General features: G+C 46.4%; 1 protein-coding gene across 2 annotated transcripts in view; it reads left to right on the top strand.

Annotated features, from left to right (window-relative positions):
• The window catches only part of hspg2 (heparan sulfate proteoglycan 2), a 571,937-nt gene that overhangs the window by 471,858 nt on the left and 75,649 nt on the right, over positions 1 to 24,430 (top strand). For both annotated transcript variants that reach the window (XM_038821731.1, XM_038821732.1), the window contains 6 exons: positions 3,002 to 3,164; positions 7,543 to 7,640; positions 9,689 to 9,955; positions 12,883 to 12,995; positions 14,359 to 14,506; positions 18,931 to 19,047. In XM_038821731.1, coding sequence (XP_038677659.1) covers positions 3,002 to 3,164; positions 7,543 to 7,640; positions 9,689 to 9,955; positions 12,883 to 12,995; positions 14,359 to 14,506; positions 18,931 to 19,047 — 906 coding nt within the window. The remainder of the gene's footprint in view (positions 1 to 3,001; positions 3,165 to 7,542; positions 7,641 to 9,688; positions 9,956 to 12,882; positions 12,996 to 14,358; positions 14,507 to 18,930; positions 19,048 to 24,430) is intronic.

Genomic DNA, 24,430 nt, shown 5'->3' with positions numbered 1-24,430 from the left:
CTGCAATTAGGACAAATTGGAAAATGCAGAAAATGATGAAAGTTTGTCTCTCGACCTGACTTCTGGATTTTTTGGGGATGAAAATTTCCCGTTTTAATGATGAGCTCTCCTGCCCTCGCCCCAATCCAGGGAAAACAATTTATCTACATTTACCCTGTCACCCCCCGGGAAAAATGTTGCAAGTTCCATTGAGGTTGCCTTTCATTTTTTGAAACTCTGGAGGATAAGAGGCAGTCTTCGGACAATCCTGTCTTTCCAGGGATTAGTCTGGTGAACCTCCATTGCACTCCCTCTATGGCGAGTATATTATTCCTTGGATAAGGAGGCCAAGCCTGTGCACACTGCTCCAGGCTCTATACAATTTAATCGGGGATGGGGGGGGTGCTTTACTTGAAGCTCCTCTTCCCAAAGAAGATTTTCTCAGCAGACCCTTGTGACATCACAGTGAGATGTGGGTGTCTTGACTGATTCCTCAGAAGTACCCCATTCATATTGTGCCCTGCATGAAGGAAGGACATGTCGGGGTGATTGAAGCCCTGTATTGTCGCACTTCTCATGTCTCATTTCACAGTTAGTTCGCAAAGTGAAGCTGGCTTTCAGTGTTCACTCACCAGCCTGCCTGTGTTTTTATTCCGTTTAGTCTTAAACGAATAAAGGAATAAATTGGATTTATAACATGAACAGTTGTCTCGACAGCCACTGAAGCCGATGTGTAATCATTTGTGATTCTCCTTCTGACATCTTTCTAACACTCTCTGATTGCAACCTGCCAGCACAGACCACCTTTACGTGTGGTTGTCCTCAACGATGATTGAATGAGGTGCCAAAAGAGAATCGGGTTTTCACTGTTATGCCTCTAACTGATGTCAGTTTGCAGTTAAGTAAAAACATCAGCTGGCGATCACTGTTGATGGCCCAAAATAATCCTGGAGCTTTTGAAATGAAAAAAGTAAATATTGACTGTATTCCCTCATGATCATCTTGATAGATTGCCGCAGCATGCTATCGCTGAATTTGAACTATAATCAGATAGATTTTTGTGACATAGCTGATTATCATCTCAAGTTTAAACTGGAGCAGGAAATGATGAAAATTGTTGAATTTCTAAACTGGGGGAAACTTGATTGTGTTCTGATGATTGTTGCATGCTCAGCATTTCCAGGAGGTATTTGCTCAACTGCTCATTAAAGACGTGAGGGAGTGTGGGGACGGGGACGATACGGTGATTTGATTGTTCTTCTCACTGAGAAACTGAATAGGGGGTGAGATTTGATTGGCCGTCTTACTGAGTAAGTGAATGCGGGGGTGGAGGGGGGGAGATTTGATTGGGTTTTTCATTAAGGAAGTGAATACCGGGGGCGCTGATTTGATTGATCTCGATTCAGTGCTTGCAATGGCAACTGGCACTATTTCCTTATGGGTAAAAAAATAAATCCCACTAATGCTCAAAAATATCAGCAGAAAAAAAAATGTCTCAGACCTGTGATTCTTTAAAAAAAAACTCTAGGTATAACAGCTTCGAACTATCATTCTCAAATGCAGATATTTTACCTCAGTTTGACACATATAATCCGGACTCAAAATGTTGGGCGGGATTCTCCCAAATCCCCGCGATGGCCTGTCGCTGGCGTAAAAAGCGGCGCGAATCACTCCGGCGTCAGCTGACGCGAAGTTGTGGAATCCTCCGCACTTCCGGGGGCTAGGCCGGCACCGGAGGGGTTGGTACAGCGGCAACCGGCGGCAAAGGGCTGGCGGGAGTTAGCACATGCGCAGAACAGCCAGCGTGGTTTAGCGCATGCGCAGACCGGCCGGCGTATTCTAACGCATGCGCAGGGGGGTATCTTCTCCGTGCCGGCAATGGCGGAGCCCGCCAGAGGCCGGCGCGGAAGGAAGGAGTGCCCCCACGGCACAGGTTCTCCTGCAGATCAGTGGGCCCCGATCGCGGGCCAGGCCACCATGGGGGCCCCCCCCGGGGCCGGATCCCCTGCGCCCCCCCCGAGCACCGCACCAACTGGCCTACCAGCCAGATGCCACTGTGTGGGACCATGTCCAATCCAGGCAGGTGGGACTGGCCAGAAACCGACAGCCGCTCGGCCCATCAGGGCCTGGAGAATTGCCAGGGGGGCTGCTGCCAACGGCCCCCGACCGGCACGGCGTGATCCCCGTCCGAAAACCAGCATCGGAGAATACGGCAGCCGGTGTTGGAGCGGCGGGGCAGGATTCACTCCGCCCCCGGGGATTCTCCGACCTTGCGGGGGGTCGGAGAATCCCACCCATTTTCTCTCCCTTTTCTCTCCACAGATGCTGTCAGACCTGCTGAGATTGTCTAGTGTTTTCTGTTTTTGTTTCAGATTCCAGCATCTGCAGTAATTTGCTTTTATATTGACACACATACAGTTGCACTAATAAGTTGATGTTCCGAACATGTTTAGTTTAAATACACAATCCAATCACTCGGGAGACAATGTCTTTCTTCAGTATTTTCCCCTCTGTTAGAATGACCAGCTGACAGGTTGCTGAATGGTTACTGTACCAAAAACTGATGGAAATCTTATCTGGCTATAATCCTAATTCAAATACAACATTATTTGATAAACTAGCAAGCTTGATCCTCTTGCTTACAGCAAATACAGATGTTTTGGAAAAAATCAACTTTTATACAGGAACGCACCAATAACAACGTCACTTTCTGGCCCAGAATTTGGATCTCATTCTGCTTAATCTTCAGGTGCAAAGGGTCAGTTTTGCGAAGCTCCAAAAAATTTTTTGGCAAATGTTCCAAGTTATAGCGCGGCGACTCACAGAATAGATGAGATCTCTCCATGCATGGTGTTTAATGTTGTCCTGAAGAATCCATAGCTGGGAGTCTGTTGTTACATGAGTGGAATGGAATAGATTGGAGTGAAAAAGGAAAAGGAAGTGATCATGTTTGGGAACTTTGTGAAATGAACATCACAATATGTAACTCTTTTTTTCCTGTGTTTTGTACTGTTCACATCAGCTCCCCCAGCAGTGAAAGTAACACCGCAGATTGAGGTGAGGAGCCTGGGCAGCTCTGTTGAATTCGCTTGTTCGGTAACTGGCCACCCAGAACCCAGGATTGAGTGGTTTAAGGAGGGTGGACATTTGCCACCAAGTCACAGAATCAGTAAAGGACTCTTGAGGTAAGGTAACAAATGTTTATTTCTGATAGCTCTACAAGTAACTGTTTCTTAACTGAAGACAGTAAAGGTCCAAATTTCCTATCATTCAGCTTTTAAATGAGGTCTCTGAAATATTATCTGATAGATGGATAAGCATTTCTATTTAATATAAATTTAGAGTACCCAATTATTTTTTTTCCAATTAAGGGGCAATTTAGCGTGGCCAATCCACCTAACCTGCACATCTTTGGGTTGTGGGGGTGAAACCCACGCAGACATGGGGAGAAAGTGCAAACTCCACATGGACAATGACCCAGGGCCGGGATTCGAGCCGGGGTCCTCAGCGCCGTAGTCCCAATAGTTACCACAGCGCCACGTGCCGCCCTGTAGATGGATAACCATATAGAGATGTTAAGCTAGAATATTAATTTAATTTAAATTAAACTAGAGAGCTAGACCTAAGGCTTCATATTTGTAAATGTTAATTTTCAGACTATTATTGAGAAATATTTCTGCACAGGGTGGGTGATCAATGTGTGGAATGCACTTGCATATAGAAGAGTGGACATTGGCTCGGTGGTCAGCACTGCTGCCTCACTATGCCGAGGATCCTGGTTCGATTCCGGCCTTGGGTGTCTGTGTGGAGTTTGCACGTTCTTCCCTTGTCTCCATGAGTTTCCTCCGGGTGCTCGGGTTTCCTCCCACAGTCCAAAGATGTGCAGGTTAGGTGGATTGGCCATGACCAATGCGCGGGGGCTACAGGGATAGGGCGGGGGAGTGGGACTAGGTAGAGTGCTCTTTCAGAGGGTCAATGCAGACACGATGGGCCGAATTGCCTCCTTCTGCACTGTATGGTTTTTATGGAAAGAGTTAGAGATTACAATGAGGGGACAGCAAGGGCTGGCATGGAGATAATTCTAGAGGGATGAATCAAGATGCGATGAACGGATTTCCTCTTTCATAATTATTGTGCGCTCCAATCACCTGTTCTTTGGAACATAAAGACAGTTCAATCTTCATTAAAGGGATAAGGTACCAAAACAAAACTGGTTGAGAATGTTGTTGTTTCGGGTGGCACGGTGCCCGAGGACCCGGGTTCGATCCCGGCTCTGGGTCACTGTCCGTGTGGAGTTTGCACATTCTCCCCATGTGTGCGTGGGTTTCGCCCCCACAACCCAAAGATGTGCAGGCTGCTGGATTGGCCACGCTAAATAGCCCCTTAATTGGGAAAAAAATAATTAGGTACTCTAAAAAAAATTTTAAAAGAGAATGTTCTTGTTTGAAAACAGAAAAGTGCCTGAACAATGTATGTATTTTACTCCTTTAGGTCTTACAAATTAACTATTTTGTTATGATTTACCTAGTTCCATTGTATTTCACAAAGAATGCCAGTTTTTTTAAATGAAAACTTTGTCCCATGAGTGAGTATGACTGACCCACAGATAGAATCTTATAAAAATGTTCCTTTTGCACAGTGTTATTAAGGTGTTGCTGTTTAATATTTACACTACATATAATTTACCATGTTTCACACTTAGACATTGTGATTTGGAGATGCAAGCACTCCTGCAGTTGCACATTTCTGCTGATAGCCCTTCCCCAGACACATATCTCCACCGACACCATCACTTTATGTTACGGTATTCCGACCAGACCCCAATTTATATTCGGAAACCGTACGAAACCCCAACAATTTTCTTATTTTGCAAACTGTGAGGAAAGGATACTTCACTCCAGGCGTCTTTTATGTTGAAACAGGATTGACCCCATTAATATCCAAGAAAAAAACAGCTTTTCAAATAACAATTAAACAGTTCTTACCATATAACAAAGAAACACGGGCTGGATTCTCCGCACCCCGACTCCGAAATCGCGATCGGCGACGGGGCGGAGAGTCCGGTTTCACGCATTAAATCGGGACCGGCACCGGTTCTGCGGTTCTCCACTCGCCCCGAAAAGCGGCGTACTCGGGGAGTAAGCCGCGCCGAGTATCCACCACCTGAGGCCACTGCCTGAGGACCGTCCCGCTATTCTCCATCCCCGACTGGCCAAATTCCCGACGGCGTATTTCTAATGTGGTCCTGCCGTTCGGAAAACTCGTGAGGTGGCTGTGGTCTCAGTCCACGGCTGCCACAGTCGGGAGCGGGCCGATCGGAGGGCAGGGGACTCATTCGAGACTTTTTATTTTATGCGGGTGGTCCGGGTTGGGCGAGCGGCCAATTGGGGGCACGATTTCCACGGTCCAGGTCCTCAGTCTGAATCCGCCATGGAGCACGGCATGGTCGCTGGTGGCCACCGCCGTGCGCATGCGCAGCCTCTGACCCGGAAGTGTGGGGGGCCATATCAGCAGCTGGAGCTACGAGCTCCACAACAGCTGCCTGCTGGCCCCATGCAAGGCTGTGAATCTGTGGCCTTCTGACGCCAGTTTTCTGACCACAGTTTTCACGACGGCGTGGGGACATGGTCCCGAAAACGGAGAATCCAGCCCAAGGTCTTTGAGCTTACTCTCCCATCTACTTCTAAAATTTCAATTAAATAAAATCCACACACACACAGGTCAAACGCTACTTATCAATACAGTTAACACTCCGTGGCTTACAGATTTCTGCACAATGACCTTGGGAGAGAAACTTTCAGAGTTCAGTCTGAGAAACGCACCTCTTTTTCTCAGAAACCAGAGCAGAACTCTAAAGATGAAACTGAAAACAGCAGATACAGGGCAGGGCTGAAACCAAAACTAAAAACAGACCCAGCCCATCCCATTAGTGACATCACAGCCTGCCCAGCTATGAACCCCTGAATCACAGTTTTAGGAGGCATATAAACTGGATACTTTTACCTAAGTTCTTTTAATAATATTACTGCAACAGACGCATAGTATAATGTATATAAAAATGTAATCACGTAATTCATTCAGGGAAAAATTCTCTTCACCCTCACTTTCCAGCGGCAGAGCCATAAGACACCCTCTAATGCCATTTGGATTTGGAAACACATAGTGTTAGAACTTGTGTCATATGGAACTGGGACACTTCTCCGGCCTAATGGGATTGCTGCCCAGCGCAAAGTCCCAGAACTGAGCTTTCCATTTTGGAGTCAACATACCCTTGAAGTTTTCTTTTTTAAGTGTGCAGCCTATTACTTTAAGTAAGAGGTCCCTTTATAATATTTAACATGGTTGTGTACACCCTATAATTTAATGGGGCTGACTTGCACCAGAACCTTTGGGTTTCTGATAGCTCTACAACTGAGAGAGAGCATTGTTTGGGGTTATCCAACACAGACTGAGGACCATTTAGTCCATCATTGCTGAGCTCTCCGATTAGTTCCACTTCTCCATTCATTCCCCATATTGCAGCAAATCTTTTTCACGTTATATCCAATTCCCTTTTAGTAGTTGTTGTTGAAATGCTTCCAGCAGCCTTCCATGCAGCATGTTCCAGATCGCAACAACTTTCCAAAAAGAACAGAATTGTTACAGTACACAAGGAGGCCATTCGGCCCATCGTGTCTGCACCTGCTCTCCAATTGAGCAATTCACTTAGTGTCATCCTTCCGCCTTCTCCACGTAACCCTGCTTAAGTGAGTTGGTGCAGACTCGATGGGCCGAATGGCCTCCTTCTGCACTGTATGTTCTACAATGGAGATGGAAGCAAAATATTTCTTCGATGCCTCCGCCATTTCCTGTGTTCCCATTGTTAATTCCCCATTCTCACTCTCTAGCTGACTAATGTTCCCTTTAGTTATTCTTTTCCTTTTAAAATATTTATAGAAACTTATAATTTTTTTCCATATTTCAGATGAAACACTGTGGAGATGCAGTCACTGTTGTAATGTAGGCAATGTGCCAACCAATTTGTTCACAGCAAACTCCCATAACTAGAAATCAGCTGATAACAAGATAATGAGGTGAATTCTCCACCGGCGGGATTCTGTGTTCTGCCGGCAACACAATCCTGCCCGTGGGTTTACCGGCGGGGTGGCTTAATGGGAAATACCATTGGCCGGCGGCGGCAACGGAGAATCCCGCTGCCAACGACGGAGTGCCGCTGAGGAACACACAGCTGGGGAGGCGGAGAATTCACCCCAATTTGTTTTAAGGGATGTTGATTGAGGGAGAAATAACAGCCAGAAGACAGGACAAATCCTCCAGCTCCTTAAAAAATATTGTGATAGGACCTTTTCCCGCCAGCCTTGATCTTCTTTGTGCACAGATCCTGAAATTGGACTTGAACCCAGAGCTTTCTAGGCCAGAGGTGAGAGTTCTACTGACCTGAGGAACGGGTGACACAAATAAAAAAAATAAAATGGAGTAAAGGCTGGGTTTTGTGTTACGTGTGTTCATTTCCTTTGGGGATGTTTATCTGACATCAAATTGCGTTGTTTGTTATCTTTACAGAATAGAAAACATACAAGATGGAAATGAAGGAGTTTATATCTGCAGAGCATCAAACCCATTTGGGCAAGTGCAGGACAGTGCCAAACTTGCAATCCAAGGTAGGCTTTAGATTAGACTCCTCAACTCAGTTGAAAGAGGATTCTACATTTCCTCCGTTTAAAACATTAAAATTAGATGTAATTAAAGAGATTATAATGCCAGGGGAAAGAAATGGATTATTCTTTACCTCCTTTGAGTGCAGTGGTGGACATTTGGAAACATTTTGAGAATCGGTCAACTCTTTGCCCTAAGCTGAGGTCCTTATTGATGAAGTTGTGCTGTGCCGTAACGCAGGTTATTGCAAAGAGGAAGGTTTGTAAGTGTTTGCGAGCGTTCCGGAAGTGGGTTTGCACATAATTCCCAGATGAGGCAGACATCGGCTGATATCACAATGGAACTGGAGAACGGGCAAGAGTACACATGCCAGGCACACTCGGGAAACTGCAGATACAACTTTAATAGTTAAGAACATAAGGCAGTGGGTCAGCCAAGGAGGGGTCATCCACCTGGGCATGTCAGATGATTAGTTCATGAGGAGTGGGCTGTTCAAGATATATTCTTGATGTGCCCCCAGCCCATAAACGTTTACAGAGAGGATTGTCTGCAATATAATAGCAGTGCTAATGAAGGTCATCCCTCCCTTCAATGGACAGGTAGGAGCTGGTTTAGCACAGTGGGCTAAAACAGCTGGCTTGTAATCCAGAAGAATGGCAGCAGTGCGGGTTCAATTCCCGTACCGGCCTCCCCGAACAGGCGCCGGAATGTGGTGACTAGGGGCTTTTCACAGTAACTTAATTGAAGCCTACTTGTGGCAATAAGCGATTATTATTATTATTAGAGAGATTCAGGTGAATAGCCTTTGTTCCATATTTGGCATGTTTCGCTGACGTGTTTTCCTGTGGATCGTGAGCTTCTCAATGCTGATGATAGGTTTTCAAGATTCAAGAACGAGCATTTGACAGGCGGTTGAGCAACAACCTGCATTTAAATAGCACCCATAATGTAGAATCCCCCAGGTGCTTCGCGGGGCACAATCAGACAGAAAATGGAAGCTGAGTCAAAGGGGGAATATTCAAAGGGTGATCAAACCTTGGTCAAAGAGGTGGGTTTGAAAGATACTGGGGAGGTAGAACAGTTTATTGATTAGTACCGGAGCTGAAGGTACGTCTGTCAAGGGAGAAGCAAAAAGAGTGGAGAGGGCTTTACAGTTGGAGGAGGTTACAGGGATCAGGAGAGGGTCAGGTCAGAAAGAGATTTCAACGCAAATTTTCACAAAGCAGGCGCCATTGCGGACGAACAAGGAAATTAAATGAAAATTGCTTATTGTCACAAGTAGTCTTCAAATGAAGTTACTGTGAAAAGCCCCGAGTCGCCACATTCCTGCGCCTGTTCGGGGGGGGGGGCTCAGCTACGGGAATTGAACCGTGCTACTGGCCTGCCTGGGTCTGCTTTCAAAGTCAGCGATTTAGCCCAGTGTGCTAAACCAGCCCCAACTAAACCAGAGAGGGATGACGAGCTAACAGACTTGGTGTGGGATATGCGAAGCAGAGATGGATTCAGATCAGCTGAAGTTTACCAAGCTTGGAGGATGGGAGACCAACTCCCAATGCTGAGGAAGATTTGGATTTGGGCACAGGGAAACTTGTGGGCGACACAAATGTGAGGAATTTGGCAAACAGCAAGATTAGGCTGTAAACGATTTTCAGGATCTGGCCTGGTTTGGACGGAGTTTCAGCGGTCGAATAACCCAGCAATGCTAGCAAGAGGAAAATGGGCCAGGTTGGTAAGTCACAAAGCAAAAGTGGGTCAGCTTAAGAGGGAGTCATCCACCTGGGCATGTCAGATGATTAGTACATGAGGGGTGGGCTGCTCGGGTTGTGTGCGCGACTGTGATGGGCACCGAGCCCACAAACGTTTACAAAGAGGATTGGCGGAAACCAGCTTAAACCACCAATAGTCAGGAGAAGATGGGAGACAATGTACACGCAGAAAGTTATAGGGCAGCTGTGACACTGAGCTGCACATACTAATCCAGCATCAACAGCGAGGGTGGGGGATGGGGGCAGGCTGAAAAACATAAGCCAATATTCTCCCTGATTATTTTCAGCCTTGCCTATTGTTATGATCAACGTGAGGGCATCTATGCAGATGGTGATGGTGGGTGGCTCGGTGGAATTCGAATGCCAGGCGATCGGTGATCCCCAGCCTAGTATTCGGTGGAGTAAAGTGGATGGAAGGCTGTCTCCCGATGTCGTCATTCAGAATGGAATGCTGAATATTGGACATGTGAAGGAGTCTGACGCTGGGCGTTACCGATGCACAGCCACCAACGATGCTGGATCCGTCAAGTCCGAGGTGGTTCTATACGTACAGAGTGAGTGAAGCCTTCCTTGTTCCCTTGTTCGTTTTGAGTGCCGTCGGGCCAGTTTTCCGAGGGGCCGCGGGGGTGGGGCGCAGTGTGGGCAGCATGCCATTTGCATTAAAAGATTGTATTTCTACAGGGATGCAGCCTGGGCATAGGGTCCAGATCTGGATTTCACCTAGATGCCCTGATAGTATTTACAACACAGAAATAGGCCATTCTTCTCAACTTGACCAAAATGGTGTTTATGCTCAACACTAGCCTCCCGCTACCCTGGGCAGGATTCTCCGAGCCTTCGCGGCGAAATCGTGATTGGCGCGGGGGCGGAGAATGGGCCTCGAACCCGAAACCTGGTCCGACGCTGCTCCTGCCATTCTCCGGTCACCGCGAATCGTGCGCACGGTCTACGCGGTGCGAGTCGGGGCCCATTGACAGAGGCCCCCGCGGCGATTCTCCAACGTAAACTGGCCAAGTTCCCGACAGCATGGTTCTAACCACGTTTTGTCCATCAGGAACGGCCAGTGGCGGCTGCGGAGTCTGTGGCCAGGGGGCAAGGGGATCCTTCACCGGGGGGGGGGAGGAGAGTCACAGACGGCCAGGCTATCGATCGGGGGCCACCGATCCTCGGGCGCGCGCGATCATGGGGGGGGGGGCCTATCTTTTTGGTGCCGGTTCGCAGTGTGGATCTGCCCTGTCACGCAGGGCAGCCAATGCAGGCCGCCGCCGTGCACGTGCGCGGACCCCTCAGCAGGAGTGCAGATCCCCGTATAGTCAGCAGGAGCTGCGAGGAGCACTCCAGGGCCCTGCTAGCTCCCTTCAGGTAGGAGAATCACTCTGGACTTTCCTGAAGATTCGACGTTGGCGTCGGGACATAGCCCCATTATTGAAGAATGCCGACCCCCTACTTCATCTGACTGCATCACCATCCTTCCTCTTCCTTTCTCCCTCATACTTATTTAGCTTCTCCTTAAATACATCTATTCAAATTGCCTTCATCCTGAAATGAAAATCGCTTATTGTCACGAGTAGGCTTCAATGAAGTTACTGTGGAAAACCCCTCGTCACCACATTTCGGCGCCTGTTCGGGGAGGCTGTTACGGGAATCGAACCGTGCTGCTGGCCTGCTTGGTCTGCTTTCAAAGCCAGCGATTTAGCCCAGTGTGCTAAACAGCCCTGTCCTGTCATATAATTGAAAGTTCCACATTCTAACCACACTCTGGAGGAAGGATTTTCTCCTGAATTCCTTATTGGGTTTATTGGTCACTACAATAAACCCTCGCTTAACATCAACTCACTTAACGTTGTTTGGTTTACTCGCTCTTCCAACTTCTTCCATCGGGTAGGAGGTACCGAAGTCTGAGAACACGCACAAACAGATTCAAAAACAGCTTCTTCCCCGCTGTTACTAGACTCCTAAACGACCCTCTTATGGACTGACCTGACTAACACTACACCCCTGTATGCTTCACCCAATGCCGGTGTCTATCTATTTACATTGTGTACCTTGTGTTGCCCTATTATGTATTTTCTTTTCATGTACTAAATGATCTGTTTGAGCTGCTTGCAGAAAAATAATTTTCACTGTACCTTGGTACACGTGACAATAAACAAATCCAATACAATACAACATTAACAATATATCTGTTGACCGTTGCCAGTTTTACTTTTACCTTGTTTACCCCGACGTCCCCTTCTATGGCCTTTCTGCTCACATTTCCATTCCGGCTGTGCTTCTGCCCTCACCCTCTGTTTCCTCTTCCTGCCGTGCCCTCCCTTGCCAGCTCCCACCGGCCGACTCCCGCCCTTGCTGGCTCCCACCCTTCCTCCTGGCCTTTGTTCTTCCCTTAGTCCTCTGTTCTCCTATGGCTCCCGATTTTGCTGGCTTCGCTCCTGAACCTCGCAACTGGAGTCTCGGGCTCCATCTACTGGCAGAGGTTGATCAGTGCAGATAGTCAGGACTTCAGCTTCTAGTTGCACTGACCAATGTCGGCCACTGGATGGAGCCTTGCCAATCCAAAAGTACTACACCGAGGTCAGTATTGCAATTTAATGTTATCATTATTGTTATTGTTGGTATTTTATTGCGGTTCGTTGTTATATAAATACAACATTTTTCAATAAAAATTATTTTTTTAAAAAGTATTGCAATTTTAAAAAAACAATTTAATTATTCTATATTGCATTTATTTTACTGTATCTTGTATTTTTTTATTGTATATTGTACTACTATATTAGCATTTTGTTTTGCAAGCTAGTTCAGCTAAGAATCCACTGAGCTGCTTATGTATGGGAAAATATTTCAACTTGTACATTGGGTTTTCCAAGCGAGCAATGTCCACCTTTAAATTGATTCCTTTCGGAACCAATAATTCAATTAAAGTCATGATTTTTAGAAACGCAACCACAGCTTTAGTTGAGGACTAACTGTATTTAATGATTCCATCATTACCCTAGTTTGTGACTCCCCAACAAGTAGTAGAATATTGGATCTCTTGATCTCTGTTACATTGTTCCTCCACCTCTTCTTTCCCAGAGAAAAGAACCCTCATCTGTTAAGTCTTTCCTGATTGTTCTAACCTCAGCTAGAACGAGGTTCTAGCTAACATCCTTGACGAACCTTTCAGTAACTTTCTCCACTGCCTTCATGTCCTAATTGTAGTAAAGTTGTCATAGCCCCAGATGACAAGAGACTGCCCACCCCCCCACCACCACCCCCACACCCCCCACGTCATTAATATTTCATTAAGATATTTCTAAAGAAAAGCTAAGAGTCTTTCCATAACTTTGAAGTAGATGAACGGAGACAAGGGTGGTCCTGTTGTACAAGGGGGGTGGTGGTTACTAAACCCCCTCGTTTGTTGCATGTGTTCAAAAATTGGCTTGTAAAACTTTTACTTTCCAATGTTACACAATTAACAAAATACTTGTTGTTTTTGTAGCTGTCCCCATGATTGCTCCTCAGCCAGAACTCAAAGAAGTAACTATTGGATCTACCGCTGTCTTCCCTTGTCTAGCCTCAGGGTACCCAGTACCAGAGATCGCCTGGAATAAGGTAGTTTCTTGCTTGGGTATTGACACTGTTTTGAGAAATGTGTCCTTTGTAGGGTCAGAAATGCACTGATTTCCCTGTCCAAAAAGGACATCTTGCACATTTTGCCACAAGTTCCTAATTAGCTGATGCTGAACTGATTAACCCCTTTCTGGATAAATATTGGTTTGTGAATGGGATCGGAGGTTATGACAGAAGCACAGACTGATGTGATGAAATAATTTGTGGCTGCTTTAACTGTGGGCGGCTAGGTGTTCTGTTATATAAGTGAGTTATTGAATGGGTAGGCCCTCTGCAATTTTAATTGATGATCCATTGGTTGAGGAAGTATTAATGCCAAATTTCCCTTATGAAAATTAAAGAGCCAGGACTGAATCAAGGGTGGGGTACATGCATTCAGAAAGTGCACCGTTAGACTGCAAACTTGCTGACATTCTGTTGTTTCAGAATGGTGGGAGAGATCAGTGGGAGAACGGCAGGCCTGTTGGTTTACAGTCAGTTGTGGGGAGGCTACTCAAGTCCATTGTTAACAATTGAGTGACTAAGCACTTGAACAAATATAATTTGGCCACAGAGAGCCAGCAGAGATTTGTTAAGTGTAAGTCATGTCTAATTATTCAGGTTGATTTTTTTTTGAGCATGTCACTATTAAGGGAGATAAAGGAGTGTTCCTAGATTAAAAACAGAAAATACTGCATATCTCAGCATCTGTGGAGAGAAAAGAGAGTTAACTTTTCAAGTCTTGATGACTCTTTGTCGAAGCTTTTGCTAGATGTTGCGATGTGGATTTCCAGAAGGCATTCACTCATCGAATTCCTACAGTGCCCATCGAGTCTGCACCGACCATCTGAAATAGCGCCCTAACTTGGCCCACTCCCCCGCCCTATCCCTGTAATCCAACCTAACCACATCTCTAGACATTAAAGGGCAATTTTTAGCACGGCCAATCCACCTAACCAGCACATCTTCGGATTGTGGGAGGAAGCCGGAGCACCCGGAGGAAACCCACGCAGACACGGAGAGAACGTTCACACTCCAGACAGACAGTCACCCAAGGCTGGAATGGAACCCAGATCCCTGGCGCTGTACGACAGCGGTGCTAACCACCTTGCCCCCTCAGTTCACAATAAATGCCATGCAAAAGATTCTTGGCAAAAATGCGATCAGGAGAAACAGGATGGAATATTTCAATTATAAATTGAAAATTGATTTAGTTTTTGGGAGATTATTAATCGGTAATGAGCAAGCCCATGTTGCATTTCTGTCTTTGACCAAGGATGCCGATGAGAACCTTGGTGTTGAATTGACGTTGTCAGGAGACTGCCATCCTGCTTTCATGTTCACACATTTTTGTGGTTACTTTTAGCTGGAGGGCGACCTCCCACCTGGAGCATATGTTGAGAACAATGTGTTGACCATACCATCAGCTGCCACTGAACATACTGGGACATACGTCTGTACAGCTACAAATGAACAGGGAACAGAAACCGCTTACGCCATGCTGAAAGTCAGAGGTATCACAAATTTGCCCTGCGTTTTTCTGTGACATACGAACGTACGAATTAGGAGTAGATGCTGCTCCACCATTCAATTCCATCGCGGACAGTCTCCTGCTTCAATTCCACTTTGCCACCTGCTCCCCATATCTTTTCTGAGACCAAACATGTGACCATCTCAACCTTGAGTTAAATCAACGATGGAGCACCCACAACCCTCTCGGGTAGAGAATTCCAAAGGTTCACAACCTCTGATTGAAGAAATGTTTCTCCATCTCAATGATTGCCTCCTCAGTCTGAAACTGTGCCCACCCCCCATAAAAGAAACCCCCAGAAAATACTGGATAAACACAGCAGGTCAGGCAGTATCTGTGGAGAGAAAAAAAGAGTTAACATTTCAAGTCCATATAACTCTTCTTCAGAGCTAGACAGAAAGAAATATAATGGATTATAGACCGTTAGAGAGGGGGGCGGGGAGTTGGTGGAGCAACGTAGGGGGTCAGTGATGGGTGGGAGCTAGGAGAGATTGCAACAAAAATGTTTAGAGCACAAGACAAAGGAAGTGTTTTTAAAATATTTTTATTCAAGGCATTTAACATATATGCACAGAATACAGAATATCAGAACAACACATCAACCCAACAAACAACCACAGTCCTCCAACCCACCTCGCCCAACACCATAACCCCATCACGTCCCGCCTTCCCCATTATAACCACCTTACCCCCAACCCAAATCCCCCTCCCCTTTGCTGGCCCCTCAATTCTCCTTGAAGACATCAACACATGGTTTCCACCACCCGGTGAACCCCTCTACCGACCCCTGCAAAGTTAACTTGACCTCCTTCAACCTCAGGAATTCTTCCAGGTCATTCACTCTTAGCCCTGCCTTCAGCAGCTCCAAGTCCTTCCAGCCCAACAAAATCCGTCTCCGGGCTATCAGGGAGGCAAAGGCCAGTACATCCGCCTCTCTCCCTCCCCAGGCTCTTGGTCTTCCAACACACCGAACATCACAACCTCTTGGCTCAGAACCATCCCCGCCCCCAGCACCTCGGACATCACGTCCGAGAACCCCTGCCAGAACCCCCTCAGTCTTGGACACGCCCAGAACATGTAGACGTGATTCGTGGGCCTCCCCACGCACCGCCCACACCTATCCTCCACCCCCGCAGAGAACCTGCTCATCCTCGCCACCATCATGTGGACCCTATGCACCACTGTAAACTGGATGAGGCTTAACCGATCGCACTACGAGGACGCATTCACCCTCCGCAAGGTTTCCGCTCATGTCCCGGCCCGCACCTCCCCACCCAGTTCCTCCTCCCACTCCATCAATTGCTTATAAATATCCAACACTTCCCCTCCCCTATTCTTTCCTCCGACAGCAGCTTGTCTTGCAACACTGGCGGCGGCACCTCCGGGAAGGTCGGCACCTCTCTCATCACAAAGTCCCGAACCTGCAGATACCTAAAACCATTCCCCTTGGGCAACTCGTGCAACTTCTCCATCCCCGTGAATTTGCCCCCTATAAACAAGTCAATCCCCACCTGCCCCTCGAAACCTTGCGTCCTGTCCCGCTGGCACAAAACCATGGTTGTCGCAGATCAGTGCCCACAACGACATGCCCTCCAGTCCAAAATGCTGCCTACACTGCCCCGGGGCTCACGGAGTACCTGGCCGGCGAGAACGGCACAGGTGACAACTGCACAGCCGACGCCAGTGTTTCTCAAACCTTTTTTTCAGCAACCCATGTTTAAAGAATGGCTGACTCTTGCAACCCACTCGCGACATTCACCAAAGACTCTCCACAGTTCTTAAAAATGTCTCACAAATTGTTAGCACTCCTGTATTATTAAATGTAAAATTGTAAATTGAGCTGCTGTTGCACCTTAAACGACAGCACCACCCTGACACCTTGCTAAAGGGTGTAACTCAGGATTTTTTGAGTACTTTATATCTTCACACCCATTGTTAGCATTTGGAGAATTGCGTGCGAGCGCTGGGGAAATATTAACCGGCTCAATTTTGCAGTTTTAACAACGTCATGTTCACTCGTTCAAGACCTAACACGACCTCGGAAAGGAAATTAAACTCAAAACTTCCACTTCAGAACAAGAGCCCTGACGGCTGAACTAAAAACACGGTCAGACAAAATGTCACTGGACGCTTGTCAGTACTGTTTCCCAGGTCAATATGAAACAGACTGAAAACATGCTTAAAAAAAAATACTGGGCACAACTCAGCTGATCAACATGCAAAACATGCAGACACATTCCATTCCATACACCTGCAACATTTTACCAGCTCCTGTATACGTGAGAGTAGGTTAGTTGCCAGCTGTGTCCCAGAGAGGCAAGGAAGTCCATGGCATCAGCTTCTACATCAGCCACATGTGGTCATACACTGGACTGCAGTGAGAATTTACCTAGAGAGAAAACGGAAAAAATGGTCAGGCGATCTTTGGAGATGATTTTTGGTGACCTTTTGGCAACCTATTCTACACCATCCCGCGACCCATCTGTGGGTCATGACCCCCACTTTGAAAATCACTGGCCTACAAGACGCCGTCTCCACCTGCCCCCAGACCAATCTCTCCGCCACAGCCCATTTCCTCACTACCACAATATTCACCGCCCAATAATAATTCATCAAATTCGGCAATGCAAGTCCCCTCCCCTGATCCATAAATGTCTGCCGCACCCATTGGACATTCCCCGCCCACACAAACCCTGAAATTATCAGATTGACTTTCCTAAAAAAAAAAGACTTACAAACAAAGATGGGGAGGTTCTGGAACACAATCAGAAACCTGGCCAGCCCCGTCATTTTCACTGTCTGTACCAGCCCAGCCAGCGGCAGCAAACCCACCTCTTAAAATCCACCTTCATTCCCTCCACCAATCCAGCCAAATTCAATCTATGCTGCTGGGCCCAGCTCCGCACCACTTGCATATCTAGGTACCCAAAGCTCTTCCCCAGCACCTGAAACAGCAACTCTCCTAATCTCCTTACCTGCCCTCTGGCATTGATTGGGAACACCTCACTCTTTCCCACGTTCAATTTATATCCCAAAAACCAGCCAAATTACCCCAAAATCGCCATCATCCCCCACTGCGGCCCAACGGGTCCGAAATATATAACAAATCATCCACATGTAGCGAAACTCTATGCTCGCCCACCCATCCCACTGTTAATCCCTCTCCTGTCCCTCAACGCCCTAAATGCCATTGCCAACGGCTCTATCGCCAAGGCAAAAAGCAATGGGGAGAGCAGGCACCCGCGTCAGGACAAAGGAAGTGTTAATTGCAGTGTAATAGAAGATGCTGATAGTGGCATGAAAGGTAAGATAGCAGAAAGTGTTAATAGGGAACAAAGGTCAGTGCTCAGTGAAAGCAAAACTGAAGAACAAGTGACAGATGTTCCTGTGGGAAGGGGCGTGGTGCATTGGAACATAAACGAACGGTGAAAATGGAAGAGAAAGTTCACAGTCGAAAGTTGTTGAACTCAGTCACTATCAACGAAGAGGCATACAGACTCTAATGACATCACCTCTTCTTCTGAACTGCAGACTGTATGGGCCCAGTTTACTCAGCCTCTCATTATAGGACAATCCTCTCAACCCAGGAACCAATCACATCAATTTGTTTTTTTTATTTGTTCATGGGACGTGGGCGTCGCTGGCTCGCCAGCATTTATTGCCCATCCCTAATTGCTCTTGAAGGGGCTGTTGAGAGTCAACCACATTCATAGAATCATAGAATCCCTAAAGTCGGGAATCCCATTCGGCCCAGCAAATCAGCACCACCCCTCTGGAAGAGCTCTGTACCTAGGCCCATGCCCCCGCCCAACCAGCCATATCCCCGTAACCCCATAAATAACCTGCACATCTTTGGACACTTTAAAGGGTAATTTAGCATGGCCTATTCACCTAACTTGCACATTTTTGGACTGTGGGAGGAAACCAGAGCACCCGGAGGAAACCTCGCGGACGCAGGGAGAATGTACAAACTCCACACAGTCACCTGAGGCCGGAATTGAACCCGGGTCCCTAGCACTGTGAGGCAGTAGTGCTATCCACTGTGTCACTGTGCTGCAACAATAAAATTAATGGCCAGATCATTTGTTTCACTGGCATTGGTGAAGGCGCCAGGTATAACTCCCCTGCTCTTTTTTGCAATAGTGTCATAACATCTTTTGCGCCCACCCATGGGAGCACGTGGGGCTTGTTTAATGCCTCATTCGAAAACCTGCACCCCTGACAGTGCTGCACTCCCTCAGTACTGCACTGAAGCGTCAGCCTAAATTATGCAGAGGAGGATTTGAACCTAAGGCACGGTGACTCTGGGGCTATGAGGCTCCCACTGAACCACTTTAAATGTTGAATGTCAAAGAGGATCTTTTGTTTGACTTCAGTAAACCTTTGTACATTTTCCTGTCTTTGCAGAACGTAAGATCCCATATTTCACACAGGACCCCATCTCCTACATTGCTCTGCCCACCATAAAGGATGCTTACCATGAGTTTGAAATCAGGATTACATTCCGCCCAGACACAGCTGATGGTAAGAATCTCTTCCCTCTGTGTTTCTCCTTAAAGCTCTGAATTGTGTTCAAGTAACTAAGCCATTCGGTGACCTTTGTGTGAACTGCGTGTTGGCAGTTGAGCAATGACATCAAACCCAACTATAACTCTCTCTTTACTTGACACCAAAATAGCCCAATGGTCAATCTTTGTACCTTCTATGTTATTATGGCTCAGTTAAGAATATTACTGTGGGGATCTGACCAACATGAGATCTTTTAGAAAATAAATAGTTAACTCTGTTTAATCGGCAAGGTTCTTTTGATTTACTCCATCATATGCTGATTTTATTTTGGATGGATGATGATTAAATCCCTGCAGTCCCCAAGCTAAGATTCTTCCCAACGAGCTCACACAACGATGTCATTGGCCCTTATTCTTTAACTATCAACCCAAATGAGGGACAGTCCGAGACCATCCTCGTTTCACAATGGGCTCCGTTGGTCAAACCTGTTGTGTTAACTCAAAGGCTCTTATAGTTGAGGTTCCACATGACAAATGTGTTCAGTCCTCCCCTCCAACAAGACAGGAAAGATTATCTTCAGTACATTGTAAAGTGAACAGCACTGTTAAAATTGTAACAATATTTGTCAAAGCTTTGCCTCTCGACCTTGTACAGAGACTTTTCATATTGATATGTCAGTCTATAGGTCTATAGTTTGTTGTCTGTTCCTGTGTTTGATTTTTCTCACTCTTTGTTTGTGTTTCTGTGTTTTTTTCCCCATCTCTATATCCAAGCTCTCTTGTTGTACTCTGGTGAGTTTGTTGTGTATATCCGCAAATTCCACTAGTTGCTATTGGCAAAAACTGTGCTTCATGTTTGGATTGTGCTGAGCTCCATTATAAAACTACTAAAAAAAAAAATTATATCAGACCATCAACTGCTTTAAGCCTTGGGCCTTTGCCTTATCGTGCAAATTTGCTACCATTATACCTGTTTAATTTATTATCAAGTTCACTGTGAGTGAGAATGCAATACAATGATCTAATTGATAGAACAGGCTCGGGGCTGAATGGCCTTTCCCGGTTCCTATGTTCCTAATATGATTTGGGGGATAACACTTTGCTAACATTTGTAACCAAAGCTGCAATATTCTTCAGGTAAGTGGGATTAATTGGCTAACTCTTTCAGAGGCAGCACTGGTGAGATGGGCTGAATGGCCTCCTGTGTTGTATGATTGCAGTATGAAGAAAGGCTTTCACTGATTTAGATATAAAGGCCATAAATGTGAGTGCTTTACAAAATGCTAATATGAATTTTTGATCTATTAATGTTCTTTGATTCTAATTAATATTTGAATTGATTAATTTGTCCAGCAATGCCTTTATGGTGTTGTGTTGTGAATGGTATGATTTTAGAACTAAACAGTTTGGGGTTGATTTTGACGGATGTGAATTTCTGTGCAATGCCTTTATCGTTCCTTAACCATTGGACTCGACCTTTCTGACTATCCCAGCTGCTAGTTAAGATATCCAATGAACAGGTGATTCCAAAAAAACAAATGGCCACATTCTTAAAAGGGTAAATGTGTGACGATCTCTATTAATCCAAACTCCTTGTGATCTATTTGTACTCAAATGAATAGACCACATCTCAATGAAACATTTGGGACACTTCACACTCAAGGTCAGCAGAGATGCTGGGCAAGATGGCATTAGCTCAAATTAGTGTACGGTCAATTTCAGGGAGAGAGATTCCTCAAATGGAGAGCCTGACATCGGCGCAGTCACGAAGGGCCTTTTCCGAGCTGTAGACCTCTATGAAATGCAGTGGGTGTGATCTTCTGGATGTAACCTGGAACTCTGAGAGTAGAGTTTGATGATGCAAAGGGGTTGGCCAGGTGTTTTTGGGTGGCTGAGCTGATGTAAGCTGACTGGCCTTCTTCCCAGGCACGTGTCTTCGCACTTTGTGAATTATAGATCCAATATTGAAATATTTCTGACCATTTTCTGGCCATTCAATTGACACAATTCGATATTAGGATCCCAGAAGATTGATATGAATGAACCAATGACAGTACCAAAGCTCAAGGGGCTGAATGGCCTACTCCTCTTTTTGTGTCCTTGTGATTGATCACAAGTCATTGTCATAATATACACCAGTATATCGTAGTGCAGACACACACTGATGGACACACACACGGACCAATCAACATGTACAAACTCCGCAGCCAATCACCAGTTAGAATACACACACTATAAAGGCAGAGGGCACCACGGTTCCCGCTCATTCTGGGTGCTGCCTCTGAGTGTAACAAGAACTCATCCAGCCCAGCACAGACTCACACCACGTGCTGAGAGAATCAACTGGTTCGGACAAGGCTTAGGTCTCTAGTTTAAGTTAGCATCATTTAGACCCACAGTCATCGTGTGTTAGTTAGTTAGAAGTAGTTAATAAAATTGAGTTGAACCTTCATCAGTGTTGGAAGTATCTGTTCATCTCTCAAGTCTACACTAGCCAACACTTCAGTCATTACACTCAATGACAAGCAGAAATCTCCTGAACTTTTGTCCCTATCAGCTGACTGTTAATTCCATTCATTGTGTGTTGAGGAAGAATGAGATTGAAGCTAGCCCGTACCTAAAACAGGTTTAGTTCCAAGACAGCAAAGTAACAGACTCACCCAGTTCCTCCTCTCCTCCCCATTAAACTAATTAAACTAAATTAAACAAACTGAGGGACAAATCAAAGGACACTGCATTGAAAAGAAACAAATGGCAAAGGAAACTTAAAACATCAAATCAAAATGTGATCAGGGGTAGATGAAACAGACCAGACCCTTGGCACCCACTAGTTACTGTCCATATTTAGTGATGGACCAACATTCGTCACCTGTTGAACAGGCGGCCATTTAACAAAGCAATTGCCATTGGACCTTATTAACACGATTAATATGGCATTGACACTGACTGGAGCAGGCGATCACTTTTGACCACATGAGATCATAAGTAACAAGTGGAAAAGGGAAAATATGTTATTGCTTCTGTGCTACGTAAACCAGTCCCGATTCTTCTGAAGCCTATAAACAACCATTTTCTGCGTGGTTTGGACCTTTGTATCATTCAACATTCAATATCAAGCCAGAACTCTGCTCCTGCATCCGTATGTTTGATTCATTGTTCTGTGTAACTAGAGCCAAGGCAGCAATGGTGGGTATGTAATTTGGAAACCAAACCATAGGCAACTTCAACCCTAAATAGAAAACTGGGAGTTGGAATGATTGGGCTATGCACTGTCAGTGCTTGACCGACAGGAAATCATCGGGTAGAGTTGACACTTAACTCTACTAACGCTGAGACCGCCTGCTGGGTTGATAATGAAAAGGTGCTGTATTTTTCTATGTTCCCTTGCCGCTGAAAGCTGCTTGGAGTGATCCGCATGCTTTTACAGAGCATTGTATTAACGCCTCAGGCACTGCTCTTTTCAAAGCTGGCTGGCTTTTAAGTTATGAGTTGGATTGTTTTTCATTCCTTCATTCCTCCAAGTGCATTAAATGTAATGAATCGCTTAATGTTGCCAAATACTGGAGAAAAGTGCATTTTAGAATTCTAATTATGTAACGCAATTTTCTTGGGATGAATCCTGTTTTATTTCCCAAATTGAACTGTTAATCAGTTAAGTAGGCAGTCATATAAAGATCGGAAAGGAGACCGGCCATGTTTAGAATATATTCATCCAAGCAGGAAGAGATTTTTTTTGGAAACTAATGTTTGTGGGCGGAATTCTCCGCTCCCCACGCCGGGTGGGAGAATCGCAGGAGGGCCGGGCGACTCACGACACGCCCCCCTGGCGCCCCCCCGCGATTCTCCCACCACCCGCTCAGAGGAATCGCCGCTCGCTGTTTTTCACGGTGACCGGCGATTCTCCGGCCTGGATGGGCCGAGCGGCCTGCCGTTCCCGACCGGTTCACGACGGCGGCAACCACACCTGGTCGCTGCTGTCGTGAACATGGGCGCCAAATGCTAGTTTGAAGCTTGTGGGGGGCGGAGAGGGGAGTGAGCACCACGGCCGTGCTCGGGAGGGGACTGGCCCGTGATCGGTGCCCACCGATCGTCAGGCCAGTGTCTCAAAGCGACGCACTCTTTCCCCTCCGCCGCCCCGCAAGATCAAGCTGCCATGTCTTGCGGTGCAGCGGAGGGGAAGACGGCAACCGCACATGCACGGGTTTGAGCCGTCGTGACGTCAGCCGCGCATGCATGGGTTGGAGCCGGCCAACATGCGCATGTGCGTCTGACGTCACTTAGGCGCCGCCGTCGCATCATTCTCGGCGCGCGTCAAGGCCCGGCGGCCGAGAGTTACAGAGCGCCGCTCCTAGCTCCCCGGGTGGGGGTGAATAAGGTGAGAGGAGCGGCCTCCGAGGCCGTCGTGAAACTCGGCCAAGTTCATGACGGTCTTCCCGATTTATCGCGGGAGCGGATAATTCCGCCCTGTGTGCTTAAAGTTCCGATTTAAACCAGTAACTATATGGGGAGGCTTTTATATGGATGCTGAGGGTTGGTTTAGAATTTATTACACAACATGGCTGTTCTACTCAAAAGCCCACATTCATGGGGGGGGGGGGGGTGGAATAAGACTATTTTATTTGGCCTCACCTGTCCTTCCTTCTGAATGTGCTTTCGTCTTTTTTTTTGCTTGATCAGATGCCTAAATTGCACATTTAATTGTATTATTCTGTTAAAAGAGGATTTTGTTACCAAAGTGCTGTCCAGTGAAGCATTTCATCCAACCATTTTCTTAATGAAAGCCAAATGGTTAATTATTGAAGAGCATCAATGACTTCAGCCTTAACTGGCTTGGGGCAGAATTAAACCATTTCCATCTCTAATAGGCTTCAGTGTGTTGCCAGGCAACCCTCTTCGGCATTAGGATTGGGGCTCCCTGATTACCACTATTGTGTCTCCCTGGGTTACAGTCAGTCAGACGAGCTCCTGCACTCTGGCTGAAGGGTGGCTGATACATTCATTCAGCTCATAAGACTGGAAGAAATAGGAGCAGGAATAGATAGACCACATGGCTTGTCCTGCCAGCTCTGCCTTTCAGTAATATCGCAGCCGCTCCTGACCTTCAACTCCACTTTCCCGCCCGCTCTCCGTATCTTTTGGTTTCCTGAGCGACCAAATATCTGCCGACTTCAACTTTAAATATACTCAATGTGGAGCATCCGCCACCCTCTGGGGTAGAGAATTCAAAAGATTCAATCACCTTTTCAAGACATTTCTTCTCTTCTCAGTCCGAAACGATTGACCTCTTATCCTCAGGCTGTGGGCCCTGTATTGTTGGTTCCCTGGTCAGGGGGACTGAGTGACCTCTCAGTGACTACCCTGTCGAGCTTCTCCAGAATCCTGTCTGTTGTATTGGGATC

The sequence above is a fragment of the Scyliorhinus canicula genome, chromosome 16, assembly GCF_902713615.1.
Source record: "Scyliorhinus canicula chromosome 16, sScyCan1.1, whole genome shotgun sequence".
NCBI classification, from domain to species: Eukaryota; Metazoa; Chordata; class Chondrichthyes; order Carcharhiniformes; family Scyliorhinidae; genus Scyliorhinus; species Scyliorhinus canicula.
Note: the sequence above shows the minus strand (reverse complement) of the source record. Positions and strands in the feature narration are given on the sequence as shown.